At 42.6% G+C, this 22678-nt stretch overlaps 1 protein-coding gene across 5 annotated transcripts in view; it reads right to left on the bottom strand.

Moving 5' to 3' along the window:
* Positions 1 to 22678, bottom strand: part of dop1a (DOP1 leucine zipper like protein A) — a 192528-nt gene that overhangs the window by 25368 nt on the left and 144482 nt on the right. For all 5 annotated transcript variants that reach the window (XM_059986598.1, XM_059986596.1, XM_059986597.1 and 2 more), the window contains 9 exons: positions 19151 to 19324; positions 17393 to 17518; positions 12542 to 12676; positions 11056 to 11111; positions 9300 to 9404; positions 7186 to 7252; positions 6928 to 7072; positions 4409 to 4491; positions 2436 to 2545 (listed from right to left, as the gene is read on the bottom strand). In XM_059986598.1, coding sequence (XP_059842581.1) covers positions 2436 to 2545; positions 4409 to 4491; positions 6928 to 7072; positions 7186 to 7252; positions 9300 to 9404; positions 11056 to 11111; positions 12542 to 12676; positions 17393 to 17518; positions 19151 to 19324 — 1001 coding nt within the window. The remainder of the gene's footprint in view (positions 1 to 2435; positions 2546 to 4408; positions 4492 to 6927; positions 7073 to 7185; positions 7253 to 9299; positions 9405 to 11055; positions 11112 to 12541; positions 12677 to 17392; positions 17519 to 19150; positions 19325 to 22678) is intronic.

Below are 22678 nucleotides of genomic sequence, written 5' to 3'. Positions count from 1 at the left end.
CACCCAAGCCTTTTTCATTCTGATTGGCCCAGTAAGTTAAAATTCCCTATGAATACTACTCTATTATATTTACAATCAGCTGCAATCTCTGTACATACCTGCTCGTCAAATTCCAGCTGACTATTAGGGGGTCTATAATACAATACAATCAGAGTGACTACCCCCCCCACCCCTTCTTGTTTCTCAGTTCTAACCATGTGGCCTCGCTGGATGATCTCCCAAGATCATCTCCTCTAAGGACTATTGTTATGTTTTCTTTCACCAAGGCAATTCCTAGTCTTCTACTTGCACCTCCCTTGTAAGATACAGATACGAAACAGGCATGGCATTGAGACTGCCAGTGCTGCCCTCCCCTCAGGCATGCTATCCCAGGCCCTTGAGTCAAACCACGTCCTGAATTCATCCGTCTTACCAGTCAAGCCTTTTGCATGGACATAAATACAGTTTAAACCATTCGCCTTTCCTTTCTCCTTACTGCGCTTCTGTCTAATCTGACAACTAAATTTGCTCTCATTAGCTACAGTATAATTTCAATTTGCCATTGAGCACTCTGCCACTCTAGCTTAAACCCTCCTGAGTAGCACTAGCAAATCTCCCAGCCATGATATTGGTCCCCCTAATCCAGGTACAACCCATCTCTCGCACAGCTTTCCAGACAGAGCGTGGTGAATATATAGAGTGAGCTGCCAGAGGAGATAGTAAAGGCAGACAAAATTAGAATGTTCAGAAGGCATTGGGGCGGATTCAGTACTGTGCAAAAGTCTTAGGCATATATATATAGCTCAGGAGCCCAAGACTTCTGCACAGTACCGTACATTGGTTAGGATAGGAAGGTGGTTCAGAAACAGAAATAAGAATGCTTAGCTTTGTATTAGCCCAGTAGCATTATTTGGTAACTGGAAAGACATAATATACAGTACTGAGCAGAAGTCTCAGGCACACTATATATGTACTACAGTACTTGGAGTAGGGGTGTATAATATAGGATTAATATGGTCAGTGTGGACAAGGCGGGTCAAAAGGCCTATTTCTGAGTGGTATGGTTCAATTAGCAGCACATTACACAGGCTGAAAAGTTTAAATGCTCCTTAATGGCTACCATCTCACCTGATCAGAGAAAATCACTTGATCTCATTCTTTCTCACACCCTCCTTACTACTAACACAACCTGTTTCTTTCCTTTCTCAGACTTGAAACGTTAATGGTTTCTGTTCCCACAGAGGATGCCTGAGGTGCTGAGTAATTCCAGTGTGCGTCTAAATGGCGACTCCTTGATCATCAGTCGTTTTGAATTGCTGTCCAACTTAATGCAGCCCTGATACATGAAGGATGGGTATGAAACAAGTGATCACTGCTGGTTTCAGAACCAAAAAATAGTGATCTCCCAAAGACAAAATAGTTTCACATGAACCATAGCATACAGCAGCACTTAAAATGTAGTCAGCTGGAAACAGATTTTATAAATCTGACAATATCTTGAGAGATCACTGAACAGATAAGTCTGCAAGGAATATACAGGTATGTCTCAGTTTAGCATTTAATGTTGGACATTTCACTGGCATATCAAACACCAACAAATAATGCCATGATAGCGTCAAAGTACATGAAGGAGGCAGGAGAATGGGATAAAAAAAAGTCCGCCATGATGGAATTGCGGAACAGATCCGATGAGTTGGATAGTCTAATTCTACTCCAATGTCCTATGACCTAAATTCGAAGCACTGGAGCTTGCAGCTATGGGTCTGCCCACCATGGGTTCCCTGGATGTCTTCTCATGTTGGATCTGAAGCAGAGGACGTGTGGGATTAAATCAGCCAATTTTACAATTTACTTCTGTACCACACCTTTGAGAAATTAGAAAAAGATTATGGAGCATATAGATGAGAAGATAGAAGAGAGAAGTTCTTAAAGAGAGGAAATCCTGACCTCACTCACCCACTCCCTTGAACAAAAGCAGGCCCAATGAACCAGAGAAAATGGTTCAGTTCCACACAAAAAAAAAAATTGGTAACAGACATTGTGCACAATATTGCAAGTTTCATTGCAAAGAAATGAAATCTGCTTCCTGGAGACAAAACAGATAGCAGATACTAGGATCTGGACCCAACAGACGACTGCTGGAAGAACTCAGTGGGTCGACCAGCATCTGCGAAGGCAAAGGTACCTGTGGAGTCTCAACCCAAAATACATACTATCCTTTTGCGTCTACAGACGCTGCCTGATTAGCTGAGTTTTTTCAGCAGTTCGGTTTCTCTCCAAGTGTTTTCTACTTGCTTAGATCTTAGTACAGACACAGCAACACTGAATGCCACATTGGGAAACCAGAAGATACACACGCTGGAAAGACATTTCCAAGAACTGTCCATACTGAGCAAACCTAGCCTGCAATTGACAAAATCACAATTAAATCCCATGCAATCGGATAAGTGGAATACCTGTGATTCCGAAGATAGGGCACCACGTAGTACATAATATTAACAAGTAACGGAATTACTTTTTCCTTTTCATCACTGTGGAAAACCATGTCCAAAAGGTGAGCCAAAACCTGGAGGAGAGAGGTACAGTAAACTTCAGTTAGTCCAGCAACAACTCAACCACTTCTCCCATGCACTTTCATTACTTATAGCTACAAATACTGATCTACATTGCACAAGGCCAACAAATACCTAGCTCAGCACCAACATTGCAAAATTATAACAGACCATGAGAAAATAAAGTTTCAAGGAACTCTGAGGTAGTCCCATCTCACTCCAAGGCTCAAGAAGTTTTCCCCAGAGCCATCCAGCTCCTGAACCAGAGGGGATAACTTCACTCACTCTGTCAAAATCAATGATAAACTTGAGTTTATTGTCAAAGCATGTGAAGTTCAACTGGACTGATATTCCCCAATTTTATTTTTAACTGATTTTAACATTTTTTCTTTGTTTTTAATGTTTTTACATACTTAAGAATGTTTAAGACAACGCAGGAGACACAAGAATACTGGGATTGAGGCCCTTCATCTCAACTAATAGAAGGGACAGAGCCAGTATAAAGAGGCGGAACAAGAGCCAGTAGATAATGGATGGAGTAATTGAGAAGTACAGCACAAAAACAGACCCTTCAGCCCATCTGGTCCATGACAAAACAATTTAAACTGTTTACTCCTGTCAACCTATATCAGCACCAGTCTTCCATATCCCTACTAAACCATGTACCTACTGAGACTTCTCTTAAACGTTGAAATCGAGCTCAATTCACTACTTGTGCTGGCAGCTCACTCCACACTCTCAGGATCCTCTGAGTGAAGTAGTTTCCCCTCAAACATCTCAGCTTTCACCCTTAACCCATGACGTCTGGTTGTAGTTCCACCCAACTTCAGTGGAAAAGCCTACTTGCATTAACACTATGTAAATTCCTCAAAATTTTGTATATTTCTATCAAATCTCCTCTCAGTGTTCTACATTCTGAGAAATAAAATCCTAAGCTACTCAATATTTCCTTATAACGCAGGTCCTCGACTTCACATTGACAAATACAGTACTGTGCAAAGGTCTCAGGCATCCTAGCTATATATATGTGCCTAAGACATTTGCACAGTACTGTACTTCCCTTTACTTATTCAGTTATATTTTTAGAAAAGATTAAGATTATGTTTGACAATTTGCAGACAGCTTGTGCTTGGCTGCACAGAGCAGTAACGGAGCAGTTTAACAATACCGGGAACTGTTGGGTTTGGGAGTGGCTTCATCACAAACAGCTGATGAGCAATTATACTCTTCGTTGTCAAACAGAAATGGCTAGCACGAGAGGGCACACTTTTAAGGTGCTTGGAAATAGGTACAGAGGAGATGTCGGGGTAAATTTTCTTTTAACGTAGAGAGCGGTGAGTGTGTGGAATGGGCTGCCAGCGACGGTGGTTAAGGCAGATACAATAGGGTCTTTTAAGAGGCTCCTGGATAGATACATGGATCTCAGAAAAATAGAGGGCTGTGGGTAACCCCTAGGTGATTTCTAAAGTAAGTACATGTTTGGCACAGCATTGTGGGTCAAAGGGCCTGTATTGCGCTGTAGGTTTTCTATGTTTCTATGAAAGCTACACACCAGTGCCTTCTGGAAAGGATCCATCAGCAGTTACGTTTTATTTGGTACTGTGGCGTACAAACGGAGATGGTCGAATGTCTGATCCTCACCCACACTATGACCAGTGGACTCCGAGGAGAAGAACAACATTTAAAACCTGATGGATACGTCACACAAGACTATTATCAGGGCCAGGTACAAACACAATTCCTTCAATACTCTATCAAGAGGGTAAAATAGACAAGACTCACACCAAGAATCTTACTCTGGTGACGCACCAGAACATTCCAGTGCCTTCAGAGGTGGGTAGGTGTACTGAGGGAAAGGTGTAAGCAAGCTTACATACCTCAGCTAATAAGGTCAATGCATGCACACTGTAGACTGAAGGTGCTATATTGGATATTTCCTTCACTGGGGTCAACATGATATCTGGAAAGGGTAAAGAGCAGAACAGGATTAACTCCAATAAACAGTACAATAATTTCTTACACACAAGAGATTCTGCAGATGTTGGAAACACAGAGCAACACAATCATTTCTTGGAACATTTCTTCCAATTAATCATTGACCAGTTCTGTGTTGTTCTGCCTTGCACTGTGGGCATGCTATGTTTGTGCCGGAAACAAGTGATAACACTTGTGGGCTGCCCCGAGAACATCCTTAGGATTTGTTGGTTGTTACTGCAAATGACCCCTTTCACTGTATCTTTCAATATACATGTGATAAATAAATCAATAGTCAGAGGGCAGAGTAAAGTCAAGATGGCACTACAGCCCCTTTGCTTGCAGCTTCAGAACCAGCTCTACTTCTATCCTTGATATCTCATTTTTCCCTTTCAAGGTTCTTTTGAAGACCCTGACCTGGAGTTACACCCTGACTTTGGGCGAATGGGACCCGCTCTCAGGGCCTCACGACCGGCTGCTTTATGATAGCCCAAGGACGCAGCCTGGAACACTAGCACGCTTTCAGGGTGCCAGACGTTCATGGAGATGTGTTGATTCAAGGCTGGTGCTCCTGACTGAGGCGTCGTGGGAGAACACGGAACTTTGGGAGCAGCAGGTTAGCTGCCGTGGGCAGTGTGTCCAGAAACCTGAGCCCCGGGACCGACTCCTTGGGCACAGAGCTCGGACAAAGCAACGCAACAGGCTTTTAACATCATAAATCAGCAAGTTGTTTGATTTGTCTCCTGTCTAGCTGTCACCTCTTTTTCCCTTATTAGGAGAGAGAGAGAGCCTGTGGTATGTTGAGTACCGGGTTTGTGTCTTTATTGTTGCTTTGCTGCACACTTGAGTGCTCAGTGGAGGGCGCAGATGCTTTTTTGCTGGTGGGGAGGGGGGGCTGGGTTTTTGCCTTGCTACTGCTTGTGAGTGGGAGGGGGAGCTGGGGGGGCTTTGGGGTTTTAACATTTAACTGTCATTCATTGTTTGGGGCACTCTTCTGTTTTTGTGGATGTTTGCGAAGATAAAGAACTTCAGTACGTATATTGTATACATTTCTCTGACATTAAATGTACCTATTGAATCTGAATTGAAGATTGTAGTTCATAGATTTATTTTGCCTCTTCAATTTTGTCATAGCAAAATCTCTGATCGTGTTCAGACTGCACTGGGAAGTCTAGGATTTCATTGCACTGAATGTAAGAGATAGAACGGTCGCAGTTCAGATAAGCTATCCCTTAAAGCAGGGACCCTTGGAAATGTGTATGGTGTAAAACATGTGAGTACTGACTACAATGAAAGCGAGAGTGTGTGAGAGGGAGAAAGCTAGTGGTTGTGTGGGTTTGGGGGCTGGATATATCAACACTACTAAAACAGAAACACTGGAAGAACTCAGGCAGTCAAGCAGCATCCGTGGAATGAGAAAGCAGACGGCATTTCAGGTTAAAACCAGCTTTGATGAAGGGTCGTTGATCTGAAACATTAACTCATTTCTCTTTCCACAAATGCTGCTTGACCTAATTCTTTCAGCATTTCTGTCATTTTGCTTCAGATTCCTACACCTGCAGTTTGTTATTAATGGTCAATAATAACAACAGGAATGGCTGGAGATACTTAGTAGGTCAAGTGGCATTGATAGAGAGAGAGAAGTAGCATTTTACATCAACGACATTTTATCACAAATGGAAAAAAAATTAAGAATTAACAATGTATTAGGTAATAGAAAGATTGGGGCAGAGAGAACAGAGGAAATTTCTGTGCTAGAGCATAGACCAAGGTTGACTCGAGACTTGGCTGGTTCTCAATACCACAGCAGCGAGGATGTTGCTGGATCCAGTCTCTCAGCTACAAAGTGCACTGAATTGGCAGTAGTCATGAAGGATTACCTACTTGGTATTCCTGGTTGCAACCCTGTCTCTAACACTCACATGCTATTACTGAAAATAAAGGCATTCTTGGAACTTTGTCCACTACAATTCACAACTAAATCTGGGAAAACTGCAGAGTTCTGATCTGATCCATTGACTCCTCTACCCTGAAAAATGACTGTGACTATCCACCTTATAGATGCCTCTTATGATTTTAGAAACCTCTGTAAGTTAGTCACTCACCCTCCTTCATACCAAGAAAAAGTCTCAGCCGATTTTGTCTCTCTCTATAATTGAAATACCTCAGTCCTGGCAACATCTTTTCTGCACCCTCTGTAGTTCCATTACACTCTTCCTTTAGCATGGTGACCAGAAATACACACAACTGTGGTCTCACCAACATCTTGTACAGCTGTAATGTGACATCCTGACTTTGACCAATGAAGGAAGGCCTTCTTCACTAACTGGTATTCCCGCGTCCCCCTTTCTTGCACTTGAAACCCCGTGTCTCTCTGTTCTACAACAGACCCTTGGCCCTTTTAATACACAAGCTTTCATACCTTCAACATCTCTTTCCAGGTTGCTTCCTTCCACCAGGATCTGTGGAGAGGCTTTTACTTCTAGGTTCCTCCTGAGCCAAGTGGTCTGTTCCAGGGAGGAGCCTGCAATTGTCCCAATGGCCTCCACTATCTTATGGGTTACATCCTAGGAAACCAAGCACACACGCATATGCCAGACTGCTGATTTCACACAGAGGAACAGAAATACAAAATCAATTACTTAGAAGAAGCATATCTGCAAAATGTAATGACTCTGACCTGGAGATCTCTTTGGTCCTTTTTGCTTTCCATGTTGGGATTTTTCATGATGAACTCATTGAGCACTCTAGAGACACATCAAACTTGCATTAAAACATCTCCCTCTTGGTTGACACATGCAAAATGTTAAACACCATTCATTATTTCTAACAAAGTGGTTTGTAGCCAAACACGGCAGTCCCATCAAAAGTAATGTAAATAACTGGCTAACTGGTTGTGGAGACATTAATTTAAGGATAAGTAACTCCCAACAGCTACACACTGATACATACTGATGCCACAGTGTTTTCAACATTGTAAACCCCACTCAACACTTGAGACAACTGCAAGATCACCTTTACAAACATAAGCATTCAACAGTTTTGGATAAAATTATTAACGACTTCTAACCATGTTACCTCCATTAGAAATCCCAAGCCCACTGAATTAATTAATAAAGAATTACAAGGGACAGAACCAGGCCTTTCAGCCCACACATCAACGTTGACCTCGGCATTTGTTTCATTGATTGCATTATTGCAGTTTTCTATCCCTGGTCATTTCTTAAATGCTGTGAGGGTATCTGCTTCCACCACCTTTTGAGACAGCATGTTCGACTCCAACCACCTTCTGTGTGAAAAAGTCTTCCCAACATCTCTGTTTCTAAAACATATAATTATTGTTTTAACACGAGATAAAACTGGATAAGGTTCCTTAAGGCTGTTATAGCTGGGGGTGGTAATGGGGACAATCTCCCACTAGCTATTAAATGCTCCCAATGGTCTGCGCCTCAAATAGCCTCTGACAACCAAGTCCAGCTCCTGGTCTTCACGTGTGACTAAGCCTGGCAAAACCGTTTCTACTGACAGGAGAAGGGGCAAAGGCAGGTTATTGGTGCCTTAAAACCAGTCACTACGGGCAGATAGGGCTTGTCAGTTTGGCAGTTCATCTAGAAGGAAAACTCTGATCTCAAGCCTCAACTCCTGTGGCTATACTCACTTTTGGTCAAATCAAGTCAAGTCAAGTCACTTTTATTGTCATTTCGACCATAACTGCTGGTACAGTACATAGTAAAAATGAGACGACGTTTTTTCAGGACCATGGTGTTACATGACATAGTACAAAAACTAGACTGAACTACGTAAAAAACACAGAAAAAAACTACACTAGACTACAGACCTACCCAGGACTAAATAAAGTGCACAAAACAGTACAGGCATTACAATAAATAATAAACAAGACAATAGTAAACCTCAAGGGAAAAATCCAGAGCTGGAGTCCCTAAGGCAATCCTACTTTGAGTTCAATGCTGACTGGCAACCCCTGTGACACAGCTGGTACCGAACTGTATGAGTCTCTGCCTTTCCTTTGGGTTCATCAGATACAGGGAGAGGAGGAGCTTGCTACATGGGCATCAGCTTGCTCTCCATATTGTACTGCCCAGGCTTGTGTATCTAGACAGCTTGGACACAATATCCATGGTCAACTCTGACCAACGGAGGCCCCAACTCAACTAACACAAGATAATCTGCAGTTGCTGGAAATCCAAGCAAAGCACAGAAAATGCTGGAGGAACTCAGCAGCCCAGGCAGCATCTATGGAAAAGAGTAAACTGTCGACATTTCGATCCAAGACCCTTCATCAGGAACACATTTTGTGTGCTAGTTATAGTTCTAAATGATCATCAAGAGCATAAGCAAATTAACAACTATATAATTCTTCATTGAGGAACAGATGACCTGATACTTTGACTTTCCTTTTCTGTCACACCTCTGTTATTGCAGGCATTTCAGGTTACTGAACGATTAAGATGGCAAAGCTTGGTGTGTCTTTTTCACATTCCATATTTCATAATGACACAGGAGAAGGCCAATTGGCCCAGCAAGTCTCACAGCAAACTATTGCTCACACTTCCCTGTGACTCTTACACTCTCAGATCCCGACTAGCATGCCTCTGATTCTCCCAACAACCACCTACTGTTAAAAGTAGCCAAGCTTAGCTTACGCAGTTAGTATAAAGTGGCCCATTAAAACGAACATAAAAGGAGCCTTACAGCCCTGTTATAGAAACATAAAAATGTATCCAGTGCCTACCACCTTAAAGATCCATTAACAAATTCAGTTGTCCTTCTTACCCAAGGATGAGGAATTGTCCAGGTGGGGGTAGATAGAGTTGAATGGAATCCTTAAGCAGCGTCAGAAGTGACGGCCAACTATCAACTAGAGTCTGCACTGGAATCCTGCAAAAGGGAAGGTCCATCAGCTTTATGGTGTCACTCAGTTGCGCAGAACTGCACAGCACAAAAACAGGTTCTTCCACTCACCACATCCATGCCAAATGTTTAGCTATCTACACCAAAACCTATTGGCTTGCATTCGGACTGTTTCCTGCTATTCCTTCTTTATTTAAATCTCTGTGTAAATGCCCCTTAAACACAGTGATTGTATCTGATTCTGCCACCTTTCGCAGTGATTACCGTATGTGTAAAAAAAAATTATCCCTTAAATTCCCTTTAAAATTCTTCACCTCAAGTTCTCAATATTTAGGCTTATTTATTATTATTATTATTTATCTTTGTATTTGCACAGTTTGCTGTCTTTTGCACACCGGTTGAACGCTCAAGTTGGTGCAATCTTTCGTTGATTCTGTTATGCTTATTATTCTATTACAGGTTTATTGAGTATGTCTGTAGGAAAATGAATCTCAGAGTTGAATATGGTGACATATATGGTCTTTGGACTTTAATGCAAGCTCTCATTTCTGATGCCCATACCGTGGGTAAAAGATTTTAACTATCTATCCTTGTCATGCCTCTCATATTATACAGTACACTTCTGCCGGGTGACCCTTGGCCTCCTTCACACCACGGAAAACAAGCTCAGACTATCCGATCTCTCCCCACAAATAAAGTCCTCAATCCAGGCAAAATCCTGCACTTACATCCCTTCTTTCCTGCGGCAGCCAGAAAGGTATGTTACAGAAAGGGCCGAACATGAAAATATTTTCCCTGGCAGGTCTGTTCAATAAATTACTTTGAACTGGAAAACTGGCTTGGCAATCTTGCTGGAAAATTTTTTAAGAAAGAAAGAAAGGTCAACTTTATTTATCACACGTACATCAAAATATCAAAGCACACAGTGAAATGTGTCGTTTGCGTCAAATCAAATCAGCGAGGATTGCGGTGGGTAGTCCACAAGTGCTACCAGGCTTCTGGCGCCAAGGTAACAAGCCTGCCACTCAGTAACCCCAACCGTGTGACTTGGGAATGTGGGAAGAAACTGGAGCACCTGGAGGAAACGCATGTGGTCCAGGGGGAACATACAAACTCATTGTCAGGTAAAGCCACCCAAACTGGAAGAGCGCTCAGGAGAAGTGAAAGATACACATTGCCACAGCAGGTAGATGGCTTTTGATAGCCACTACACTGCAAGTGTCAGCTCCCCAGCTACCCTGGGGCTACATGAATGACAGGAGCTAGGGCTGAATGCGACTGTGAACCAGAATAAGGACAGTGTGAGGAGCTCATGTGCAAACGACGTGTGGCAATAGTAAAGCCACAGAGACTGGAGTCACGCTGCTGAAAAGAGAAAAGCCACAATATCTATCACCACCTTTATACTGTCCGAGGGTTCATTTGTTCTCATTCTGACTGGGACAATGCTCATTCTATTCTATGTTTTATTCCAATCCACAGAAAAACCCACACCTTTCCTTTCCTCATGATACAAGTTACTGATACACTAAAATACTCCCAACCCATTTCATCTGCACATGCCTTTAATCAGGTTAGATTGAAATGAAGTCCAGTAATAGGGAACTCTACTTTCCTTACGCAGAGTGGGAAGGAAAATCACCAGGTTAGTACATATAATGTCACAAAAGCAGATTACCTTTGTACATATGCATAGAAAAACTGCAGCATGCAGACTTCCAGTGAGAGCTGTTTCTGGAACATACGGAACACAAGACAGTTATGATATGTACACAGAACATTAAACAGAATGTTTTGCATCACGTTTTAAAAAGTGGCCTTGCGTTACCACCATACTTCGATTAGAAAATGCCTGCCATGCATTCTGGCTCTTTGTTGCACACACAGGAACTCTACTGAAGCCAGGTGAAAGCAAGGTTCAAGACCAAACGGGCCAAAAAAAAATCAGTGCAGAAAATTGGATAATTTAAAATCCTTTCTCCCCCCCGAAGAACCCCCTCTCCTGGAGAGCATGCTGGTGTTTCAGGAACACTGCCCAAGTGTCAGCAACACTTACTAAATCAGTGGAGAATGACACTGACTGAATAGGAACTAATTTACCTTGGAAGTGATCTGGGGAGGGGGAAGAAGGTAGGTGACCCTGGATAAATATTCCCATGCTTACCCAATGATATTGTGTACTGCTTTGAGCAGAACTGGCACTAATTAAACCATATGGCAATTTTTTAACTGCTGAAACAGCTAAGACCATTCAAAATAACACGGTACTTAAATTAACTTCCTTAATGACACAACTTAAGAAATTCAAATTCTGCAAAGTCATTTATACACAACTTGTTACAAGGGCATAAAGAGGATATGAGAAGGCAATGTGAAGCAAATCCCTGAAGATTCTGTAGGTGCAGTATATTAAGGATAAAAGAGTGACTGGGGAGAGAATAGATGCCCTAAAGATCAGCATGGTCACTTGTGTGTGGAACCAAAGGGAACAGGTGAGATTGTTGATAAACACTGCTCTTCAGAGAGAATGATGGAAGTTAAGGAAATGGACGAAATGAGTGCTGTTTTCCTTACATAACATTCAACATTTTATTTCTATTGCCTTTTACCCATGCTATGGGGCAACTACAGTAAGCAATTAGGGCACAAGCACATTGAGAGGAACCTCACGCCGCCATGTAAAGTGCACACGGACAGCACTGGAGGTCAGGACTGTACTCGGATCAGTGGAGCTGGGGGGCAGAACCACGACCGCCTGCATCACTGGTGTACTGGCTTCAGCAGGAATGAGCAAGGGCAAAAAGCCCCTTGAAGAGATAAAAGACACCAATAACCAACGAGGTTGACAGTGCTGTGACACTCTGGGCGTGGATACATTTTGTCAATTCCTAATGACACCACCACACTCAATATGTGCCCTCCCTTGGTCAATATCGCAAGGCAGCCTCTGAATAATATCACACACTTTACCACTGAGTGTGGGTACATTATTCAGAAGTCGCTTGTGGTATTACAGGCTTTTGACCACCAGATAGGATAAAATAAGCAAGAGGTTTGACAAGATACATCAACCAGTGCATTTTCAGTCAAAGATTGATGGATTGTTTGTACATCAATGATGTATAGTACCAACAATATAACCTTTAGAATAAATATTAAGATACCTTCTCCTTGGTTGAGGCTGGTGGCTGCTTTAAAACTTCCTTCACAGTCTGGATAACCGTCTCGGCTCTCATGATACTAATTGAGCGCACTAGTTCCACCAACAATAACTGTTCACAACAGGGTACAGGAATAACCTTTGAAATTAAAAGTAAAAGTTATTTACCTCTCAATGCACTCATGTGACACAAACCAGCCAGTTACAACGGTGATGGTAATTCCCATTAACCATTGGAGTTCAATGTGCTCAGTAAAATGGGAGGCACTAAGATTTGCAGTACTTGTGAACTCAGGCACAGATTCATTGGATAATAAAGTTGACAGATATTAATCTTCAAATACCCTCACTTAATATGTATACTGGAGCTGTGGTTGAAGCTGGTCATGCGTTCCAGACCACCAACCCCACTCACACTGTGTCAGAATATTTCTTCTCAATGTCACTTTGGATCCTTTTACCAATCAACATCATTCTGTGATCACTAGCGCTTGATCACTCCAACAATGGGGACAGTTTCTCAACGCATACTCTGTTCATACCCTGTTTGGTTTTAAATATCATGATCAGATTTTCTCGCAGTCTTGTCCCCAAGGAGAAGTACTCCATTTTAGAGCAAACCAAACAAGGGAGTTCTCAAGGGAGCTGGATAGTCATAGAGTACGCGGCACGGAAAAAGGTCCTTCGGCAAAAGGATTTCATGCCAACCACAGCATCCGCCCTGCTAGTCCCAGTTGCCCGTGTTGATGTTTGAAGAAAAAGTTTTGCAGAAAGACAGGGAAAAGTTAGGGGAGTAGAACTAGTTAGACAACCTTTACGTTGTTAGGATAGATTTGAGGGGTCAAGTGGCCACATCACATTGTGGCTGTTCTGTGAAGGTATCTTATAATCTAGATGACCTTTTAGAAAGGTGAACTTCACATCAGCCGTAAATAAATATGCTCAAGTGCTTTTATTCTGTATTTTTCCTCATCTTTCATGGTTTCTGGACTATTTTAAAATTCACAAGAGCACTTCTCTTCTGCAAAGATTAATGCTTTGAGTATAATGGAATAACGAATATCAGTGAAGAAATCAAGCCAGGCAGTGCAGTGTGTGTTGCTGATGGCAGAGCCCAGCTTAATGTAGATATACATAAAGGTCTGCATGAGCATGCTGTTTCCAAGGGTCCATTTCTATGATAATCTATCCAACCTGAGCCCCACAGGATCTACCTACACATGTTGTGTTGGCTCTCAGATTGGCTTCATCTCTCTGAGGGGGCTTAGTGTTGACCAGATCATCACTGTACACTCACTGTGGAGTGGTTTCCCTCAAAGAGAAGCAGTGCCTTCACAGAGGCTGAGCGATCTGAGGCAAGGGTCTTGTGATGGAGATCTTGTGGTCGGGACTGGAGTAGAGCCAGGAAGCAGCAAGCAGCACGTGGATGGTTTCTTCACGGCGGTGAGTAGTGGCCTGGCAGAGCTGGGTGGTGTGGACTCTGTGTCAGCTACAGAGTTCTGGAGAATGGAGCACAAGGTGGACTGGCCATGAAAAAAATTCTCAGTTCTTGGTCTTAGTTAGGTCAAGTTTTAATTTGCAACTGAGCTGGTTAAGAGCTAACTGGATAATTACCAATAAGGCTCATCTTGAAAAAACGTGTTTAACCATACCTAATTCATCTGCTCCTGGACTCCTTCACAGCATCCATATAAAGATATACTGTAGCCTATTAGGATTCTATACTTGACTTCCACTTTGGAAGCTGGAACAAGAGGGCAGAGTATTGTCTGAACGGTGTCGAGTTAGGTAAGGGAGAAATGCAAAGAATTCTATACTTGAATGCGCGTAGTGTCAGAAATAAGACAGATGAGCTTGAAGCTCAGATGAAAATGGGGAACTACGATATTGTTGGGATAACAGAGACATGGCTGCAAGGGGATCAGGCCTGGGAATTGAGTGTACCAGGGTATACGTGCTATCGTAGAGACAGAAATATGGGAAGAGGGGGTGGGGTGGCCCTGTTGGTGAGGAATGAGATTCAGTCCTTAGCAAGAGGTGACTTGGGAACAGGGGAAGTAGAGTCTGTGTGGATTGAGCTGAGGAACAGTAAGGGTAAAAAGACCCTAATGGGTGTTGTGTACAGGCCCCCAAACAGTAGCATGGATATTGGGTACAAGTTGATTAGGGAGTTAACATTGGCATGTGCTAAAGGTAATGCAGTCGTTACGGGAGATTTCAACATGCAGGTGGACTGGGAGAATCAGGTAGGTCCTGGACCCCAGGATAGGGAGTTTGTGGAGTGTCTAAGGGATGTATTTTTGGAACAGCTTGTGCTTGAGTCAACCAGGAACGGGGCTATTTTGGACTTGGTGATGTGTAATGCACAGGAATTGATAAGTGATCTTGAAGTAAAGGAGCCATTAGGAAGTAGTGATCATAACATGATAAGTTTTTATCTACAATTTGAGAGGGATAAGGGCAAATCAGAGGTGTCAGGGTTGCAATTAAATAAAGGAGACTACGGAGCCATGAGGGAAGAGCTGGCCAAAGTTAAATGGGCGGATGCCCTGGCAGGAAAGTCAGTGGATCAGCAGTGGCAGATATTCTTGGGGATAATACAAAAGATGCAAAAGCAGTTCATTCCAATGAGAAGGAAGGATTCAAAGAGGGGGAAGGGGCCACAGTGGTTGACAAAGGAAGTCAGAGATTGTATAGCATTAAAGAAAAAGAAGTATGACAGGGCTAAGATGAGTGGGAATACAGATGATTGGGAAAGTTTTAAGAAACAGCAGATCTTAACTAAAAAAGCAATACGGAGAGAAAAAAATCAGGTATGAGCTCAGTCTAGCCAGGAATATAAAAGGGGATAGCAAAAGCTTTTTTAGCTATGTGAAGAGAAAGAAGATAGTTAAGAACAATGTTGGCCCCTTGAAGAATGAATTGGGAGAAATTGTTATGGGAAACAGGGAAATGGCAACAGAATTTCATGCATACTTTAGATTTGTCTTCACCAGGGAGGACACAAGCAATCTCCCAGATGTATGGATGGGCCAGGGTCATAAGATATCAGAGGAATTGAGACAGATTGACATTAGGAAAGAAACTGTGATGAGTAGACTGGTAGGACTGAAGGCTAATAAATCCCCGGGTCCAGATGGTCTGCATCCGAGGGTTCTAAAAGAGGTGGCTCAGGAAATTGCGGATGCATTGGTAATCATTTTCCAATGTTCCTTAGATTCAGGATCAGATCCTGAAGATTGGAGAGTGGCTAATGTTGTCCCACTTTTCAAGAAGGGAGGGAAGGAGAAAACGGAGAACTATCGCCCTGTTAGCCTAACGTCAGTCGTTGGGAAGATGCTTGAGTCCATTATTAAGGACGAAATAGTGGCACATCTAGATGGCAGAAATAGGATTAGGCCAAGCCAGCATGGATTTACCAAGGGCAAATCATGCTTGACTAATCTGTTGGAGTTTTTTGAGGGTGTAACAAGGATGTTAGACGAGGGTAAGCCAGTAGATGTTGTGTACCTAGATTTTCAGAAAGCATTCGATAAGGTGCCACATAGGAGATTGGTGAGTAAAATCAGAGCTCATGGCATTGAGGGCAGGGTTTCAACATGGATAGAAAACTGGTTGGCAGATAGAAAGCAAAGGGTAGCAGTGAATGGGTGTTTCTCAGACTGGCTGGAGGTGACTAGTGGGGTACCACAGGGCTCTGTATTGGGACCACAGCTCTTTACGATTTATGTCAATGATTTAGATGAGGGCATTGAAAACTATATCAGCAAGTTTGCTGACGATACTAAACTTGGTGGCAGTGTGACATGCGAAGAGGACATTAGGAGAATACAGGGAGACTTGGATAGGCTGAGTGAGTGGGCAGATACTTGGCAGATGTCATTCAATGTGAATAAATGTGAAGTTATCCACTTTGGAAGCTGGAACAAGAGGGCAGAGTATTGTCTGAACGGTGTCGAGTTAGGTAAGGGAGAAATGCAAAGAGACCTAGGAGTCCTAGTTCACCAGTCAATGAAGGTGAATGAGCAAGTGCAACAGGCAGTGAAGAGGGCAAATGGAATGTTGGCCTTTGTTACAAGGGGAATTGAATACAAGAGCAAGGATGTTCTTTTGCATTTGTACAGGGCCCTGATGAGACCACACCTGGAATATTGTGTACTGTTTTGGTCTCCAGGTTTAAGGAAGGACATTCTGGCAATTGAGGAAGTGCAGCGTAGATTCACTAGGTTGATTCCTGGGATGGCAGGGCTGTCTTACGCAGAGAGATTGGAGAGATTGGGCTTGTATACGCTGGAATTGAGGAGATTGAGAGGGGATCTGATTGAAACATTTAAGATAATTAAAGGATTTGATAGGATTGAGGCAGGAAATGCGTTCCAGATGTTGGGAGAGTCCAGTACCAGAGGGCATGGATTGAGAATAAGAGGTCAGTTATTTAAAACAGAGTTGAGGAAGAGCTTCTTCTCCCAGAGAGTTGTGGAGGTGTGGAATGCACTGCCTTGGAAGACGGTGGAGGCCAATTCTCTGGATGCTTTCAAGAAGGAGCTGGATAGATATCTGATGGATAGGGGAATCAAGGGATATGGGGACAAGGCAGGGACTGGGTATTGATAGTGAATGATCAGCCATGATCTCAGAATGGCGGTGCAGACTCGCGGGGCCGAATGGTCTACTTCTGCACCTATTGTCTATTGATTCTATGGCACGGCCATGACTAGGCTCTATAATAAAACCAAACCAGCTCTAGTTTGGAAAAGACCTGACCAGCAACTAAGTGGGAAAACAGCAAAATAAGGTTATAACAACTTGCTAAACTACTCTCGGCCACCAGAAACACTCTCTTCCAAAGCCTTACCTTGTTTCTGCTGGCACTTGAGTTCTCCCTTCTCTCATTCCAAACTAATGCGATAGCAGCCATGAAATGTACACCGTGGTTCATAGCGATAGGGCCCAGGAGCTCTAAAATCTGTTGTCGGAGACTCTAGACAGAATTGAAAGGGCACCCAGTTCATTGAGAATGCAAGAAAACCATTAACAAAATTATAGCTGAATTAACCAAATGAGCTTATGTTTACATTGCATTCAGCAGTTTACATCGCAGAACTGGCCCTTTGGCCCATCATGCTGTGCTGAACTAAACCAATCCTGTCAGCCTAAACAATGTTCACATTCATCCATTCTCTGCACACTTGTGTGTCAATCCAAGTACCTCTTAAATGCCTTGACAGAATCTGACCCACCCGAAAATGTGTATTTCAGGCAAACACCAGTCTCTATAAGAGAAAAAAAAACTGCCCCTCACATCTTCTGTGAACTTTGCACACTTATTTTAAAAATATGCCCTCTAGTATTCGATATTTCAATCTTGGGAGAAAGATACGAGCTCTCCACTCTATCAATACCCCTCATAATTTTCTATCAGGTCTTCAGACTGAGTTCCTTCAACTTTGCACTACAAGACTGAATTACAAATTACCCAAGGCAACCTTTTAAGTCCAAATAACAAAACTACCCATCAAAAAACCAGAGCTGTTAAATAGTCATAAAAATAACTCCCTTGATGGTTGTTGAGTAATTCTGCCAGCAGTGACTGGTAACTGCACGGAATAGTCACGTGCAAAATCAGGAGCTGGCTGCCAGAGTTGTTGAAATACTGATAGCTCATTGTCAGGCTGAACACTGAACCAAGGGTAAGGAAATGGATTGGTGGAAAGTGGTGTAGAGCCTCCTCACTCACCCAATCACTTAGGGTCTGGTTATCATTCTCATCAGTCTCAATTATTGCTTAAAAAAGCTCTACACTCCAAAAATAGAAATCTCATTCCTTCCAGTTTTAGTTAGTGCTTGCATTCTTTAAAAATTATGTTGTATAATTATTGGTGCAATTTGGTTTTAATTCTTTCTTTGCATTCATATTTGCATGATTGACCTTACACTGAGACAACAATAATTGTTTCCCAACGGAAAATTCTAGGAACACAAGACCGTTTATAGTCTTTAAAACTTAATACCAGATGTTCAAAGTTTGTGCAAATAACTAAAACTTAATGATTAATAATTTAATGATCTTGTTTTAACTGAATCTCATGTATGATTAAGCACGCTTATTTCTTATCGCTGAAAAGAATGGCATGATTCAGGGACTCAGCTCAGAACGTCAACCATCCCTTTACTGCTGGTCTACTAAGTTCTTCCAGTTTATTGTTTTCGTTCCCAAAAGAACAAGTTTAAAAAGTGGGGAGGGGAGGAGAAAGAACGTGGAAAATGTCAGGCAGGATTTCGTTCTATTTGTTTCCTGAAATCTGTGTGTCATTGGAAAGGCAAAATTTTCCACCCACCCCAAATTGCCCATTTACATGACTTAATTCTGAAGTTTTTCTAAAATGAACAATCAACTGGATTGGTGGGACTGGGTAAGCATGGGAGATGCTCACTATGAAGAACAAAGTGCATGGGAGTGAGCAAAGTTCATAAGTTCTGTGAAAGGTAAAGCTATTTAAAACTTCTACTACAATTCATAAGATCATTTAATTCTGTTTATGCAGATGAGCTGACCTTGTGACTGCTTTTTAATTTACTGTGAGTTACGTACAGGAACCGCAGCAGCACCCACCTTTGTTGAGCCCAGATTGATAGTAACAGCAGAGGCGACTGTGGTTCTCTCTGCCGAGTCCGCAACTTGCAGGATCCCCCACAGCAGACTCACGGATGACATGATAGTATGCAAGATGAAAAGTATTCCATTGCGTGCTTCAGTCAGGTACTTCTGGTCCACTGTAACCAAGAACTGGGAGAGGAAAGCAGGCAATTATCTATTCAATAACTTAAACATCTACTAAATAACTCAAAAATCTTACAGTGTCAACCTTTGCCACTATGTGCTTACATGCTGTTAGAATCACAAAGACGGCATACATGTGGGCTCTACTTCATGAGGAATTTGAGGACATTTAGTATGTCACCAAAGACTCCTAGAAATTTGTACAGATTTGGAGAAGGGAGAGCATTTGGCCTGGTTGCATCATAGTTGCTAGTAATGTATAGAATCACAAGAGGCTGCAGAGAGTCATAGACTGAGCCAGCCCATCATAGGCACAACCCATCCCACTATCGAGGACATCATCAAGAGGTGGTACCTCAAGAAGGAGGCATTCGTCAGTGAAGAATCAGAATCAAGTTTACTATCACCAGTATGTGTCGTGAAATCTGTCAACTTAGCAGCAGCAGTTCAATGCAATACACAATAGCAGAATAAATAAATCAATAAATAAATCGATTACAGTATACATATATTGAATAGACTAAAAACTGTGCTAAAAACTGAAATATATATTTAAAAAGTGAGGTAGTGTTCAAGGGTTCAATGTCCATTTAGGAATCAGATGGCAGAGGGGAAGAAGCTGTTCCTGAATCGCTGAGTGTGTGCCTTCAGGCTTCTGTACTTCCTACCTGATGGTAACAGTGAGAAAAGGACATGTCCTGGGTGCTGGAGGTCCTTAATAATGGACAATGTCTTTCTGAGACACTGCTCCTTGAAGATGTCCTGGGTACTTTGTAGGCTAGTATCCAAGATGAAGCTGACTAAATTTACAACTCTCTGCAGTTTATTTTGGTACTGTGCAGAAGCCCCTCCATACCAGACAGTGATGCAGCCTGTCAGAATGCTCTCCACTGCACATCTATAGATGTTTTTGAGACCCTTACTATCTAAGACATGCCCTCTCCTCATTACTACCATCAGGGAGGAGACATAGGAATCTGAATCAAAAACAGCTTCTTCCCATCCCATCACACTTCTTAACAGTCCATTAACCCATTATTCCTTTTCTTTTTGCACTATATATTTTGTAATTTATAGTAAATTTATGTCTTTGCACATGGTAACATTACAAAGAAGACACAGCAGCACCTCTACTTTCTTAAATATTTGCGAAGAATTGGCAGGTCATCTAAAGCCTTGACAAACTTGTATAGATGTGTGGTGGAAAGTATCGAGACTGATTGCATTACAGACTGATATGGAAACACCAATGTCTTTGAATGGAAAATCCCACAAAAACTAGTGGATGGGTAAAGCCCTCGTCCATGGGTAAAGCCCTCCCCACCCGAGCCAGAAGTGCTGTCGCAGGAAGGCAGCTTCCATTATTAAGGACCCCCACCATTAAGGCCATGCTCTCTTCTTGTTGCTGTCATCAAAAAGGACGTAAAGGAGCCTTAGGTCCCACACCACCAAGTTCAGAATCAGTTATTTCCCCTTAGACATCAGGCTCCTGAACCAGAGTAGATAACTTCACTCATCCCAACACTGAACTTATGGACTCGCTTTCGAGGACTCTAACTCATGTTCTCAGCATTATTTACTTATTGATTGATTATTCCGGTTTTGATTTCTTTTTTGTATTTGCACAATTTATTGTCTTCTGCACGTGGCTTGTTTGCCCGTCTGCTGTGTACAGTACTTCATTGATTTTATTGTCTCATTAGCAAGTTTACACAGACTTTTTCCACTACAAGTCAGCTACAGCAGGGCTTACATACAAAATAAAGTTTGGCAGCATCACCGACAACAGCTCATCCCTTCCTGAAGAGATTAACACATTCTGTGCACGTTTTGAACGGAAAGGATTGGTTATGTCAGTGCCCAGTCTCCACTGCGCATGAATCTATAGTCACCATCAGAGACTTCCTGTATTCCGACTGTATTTGAGATACAGCCCACTATAGTGGTATCATCTGCAAACCTGGAGATGGAGTTAGAGCCAAGTCTGGCCATGCAGACATGAGTGTACAGGAAATGGAGTATGGGGCTGAAGGTGCTATATATACAGCAACAGTCTTCTGGAGGATGAATCCGTGGAAAGCTTCGGTGTCCCTCACTGTATCCTTGGATACTGTACTGGTCAGCTGCTGGGGTATTAATCTCTCCCTGCTTCAGGCTATGGTGCCCTCCTGCTTTAAGAAGACCACTAATACCTCGGTATCCAAGAAAAACAAGGTAATATGCTAAATGACTACTGCCCAGTGGCTCTAATATCTATCATCACAAAGTGCTTCGAGAGGCTCGTCAAGGCATGTATCAGCTCCAGCTTTCCAGACAACTTCGACCCACTGCCACTTGCCCACTGCTGAAACATGTCTACAGTGAATGCAATCTTCCTGGCCTTACGCTCACTTACACTCAGCTCCAGAGCAACTGGACAGTAAAGACACCCATGCTAAACTATTGTTCATTCACTAGATTTATGGTTTCAACATTATCATTCAAAGCAAATATATCAACAAACTCTGAACCCTGGGAGTTAATGCCTTCCTCTACAAATGGATCCTTGACTTTCTGACCAACTGGCCATAATTAGTAAAGATAGGCAGCAACATCTCCACAGTGATTACTCTAACCACTGCTGCTGCATAGGTAGCGCCCTCAGCCCCATACAGTATTTCTTTTACACTCATGTCTGCATGGCCAGACTCGGCTCTAACTCCATCTCCAAGTTTGCAGATGATACCACCGTAGTGGGTTGTATCTCAAATACAGTCGGAATACAGGAAGGAGAGAGAGCTTAGTGACAAGGTGTCATGACAACAATCTTTCCCTCTATGCAGCTAAACAAAAGGGGCTGCTGATTGACTTCAGACTGGGGCGGCGGGGGGGTGCACATGCTCCTGGCTACATCAGTAGTGTTGAGGTTGAGAGCTTCAAGCTGCTACGTATGAACACCCCAATGGTCTGCACTCGTCAAACCAGGTTGATGCCATGGCCAAGTAAGCTCACCGATGCCTCTACTTCCTCAGGAGGCAAAAGACATTCATCGTGTTCTCATCGAACTTCATCAATTTTTATTGATGCACCATAAAAAGCATTCTGTCTGGATACATAATGGCTTAATATGGCAGAAGCTATGCATGTGACTCCAGGACACAGTTCAGCACATCAAAGGAACCAGCCTCTTCTCTATGAAATATATCTTACTTCTTTCTGCCTCAGTAAAGCTGCCAGCAATCAAAGACCCACCCAGCCTAGCCATTCTCTCTTCTCCCCTCTCCCACTGGGCAGAAGATACGAAAGCCTTGAAGTATGTACCAGCATGCTCAAAAACAGCTTTTATCGCACTGTTATCAGACTCCTGAGTGGGCCTCTGTG

The sequence above is a fragment of the Hypanus sabinus genome, chromosome 12, assembly GCF_030144855.1.
Source record: "Hypanus sabinus isolate sHypSab1 chromosome 12, sHypSab1.hap1, whole genome shotgun sequence".
NCBI lineage: Eukaryota > Metazoa > Chordata > Chondrichthyes > Myliobatiformes > Dasyatidae > Hypanus > Hypanus sabinus.
Note: the sequence above shows the minus strand (reverse complement) of the source record. Positions and strands in the feature narration are given on the sequence as shown.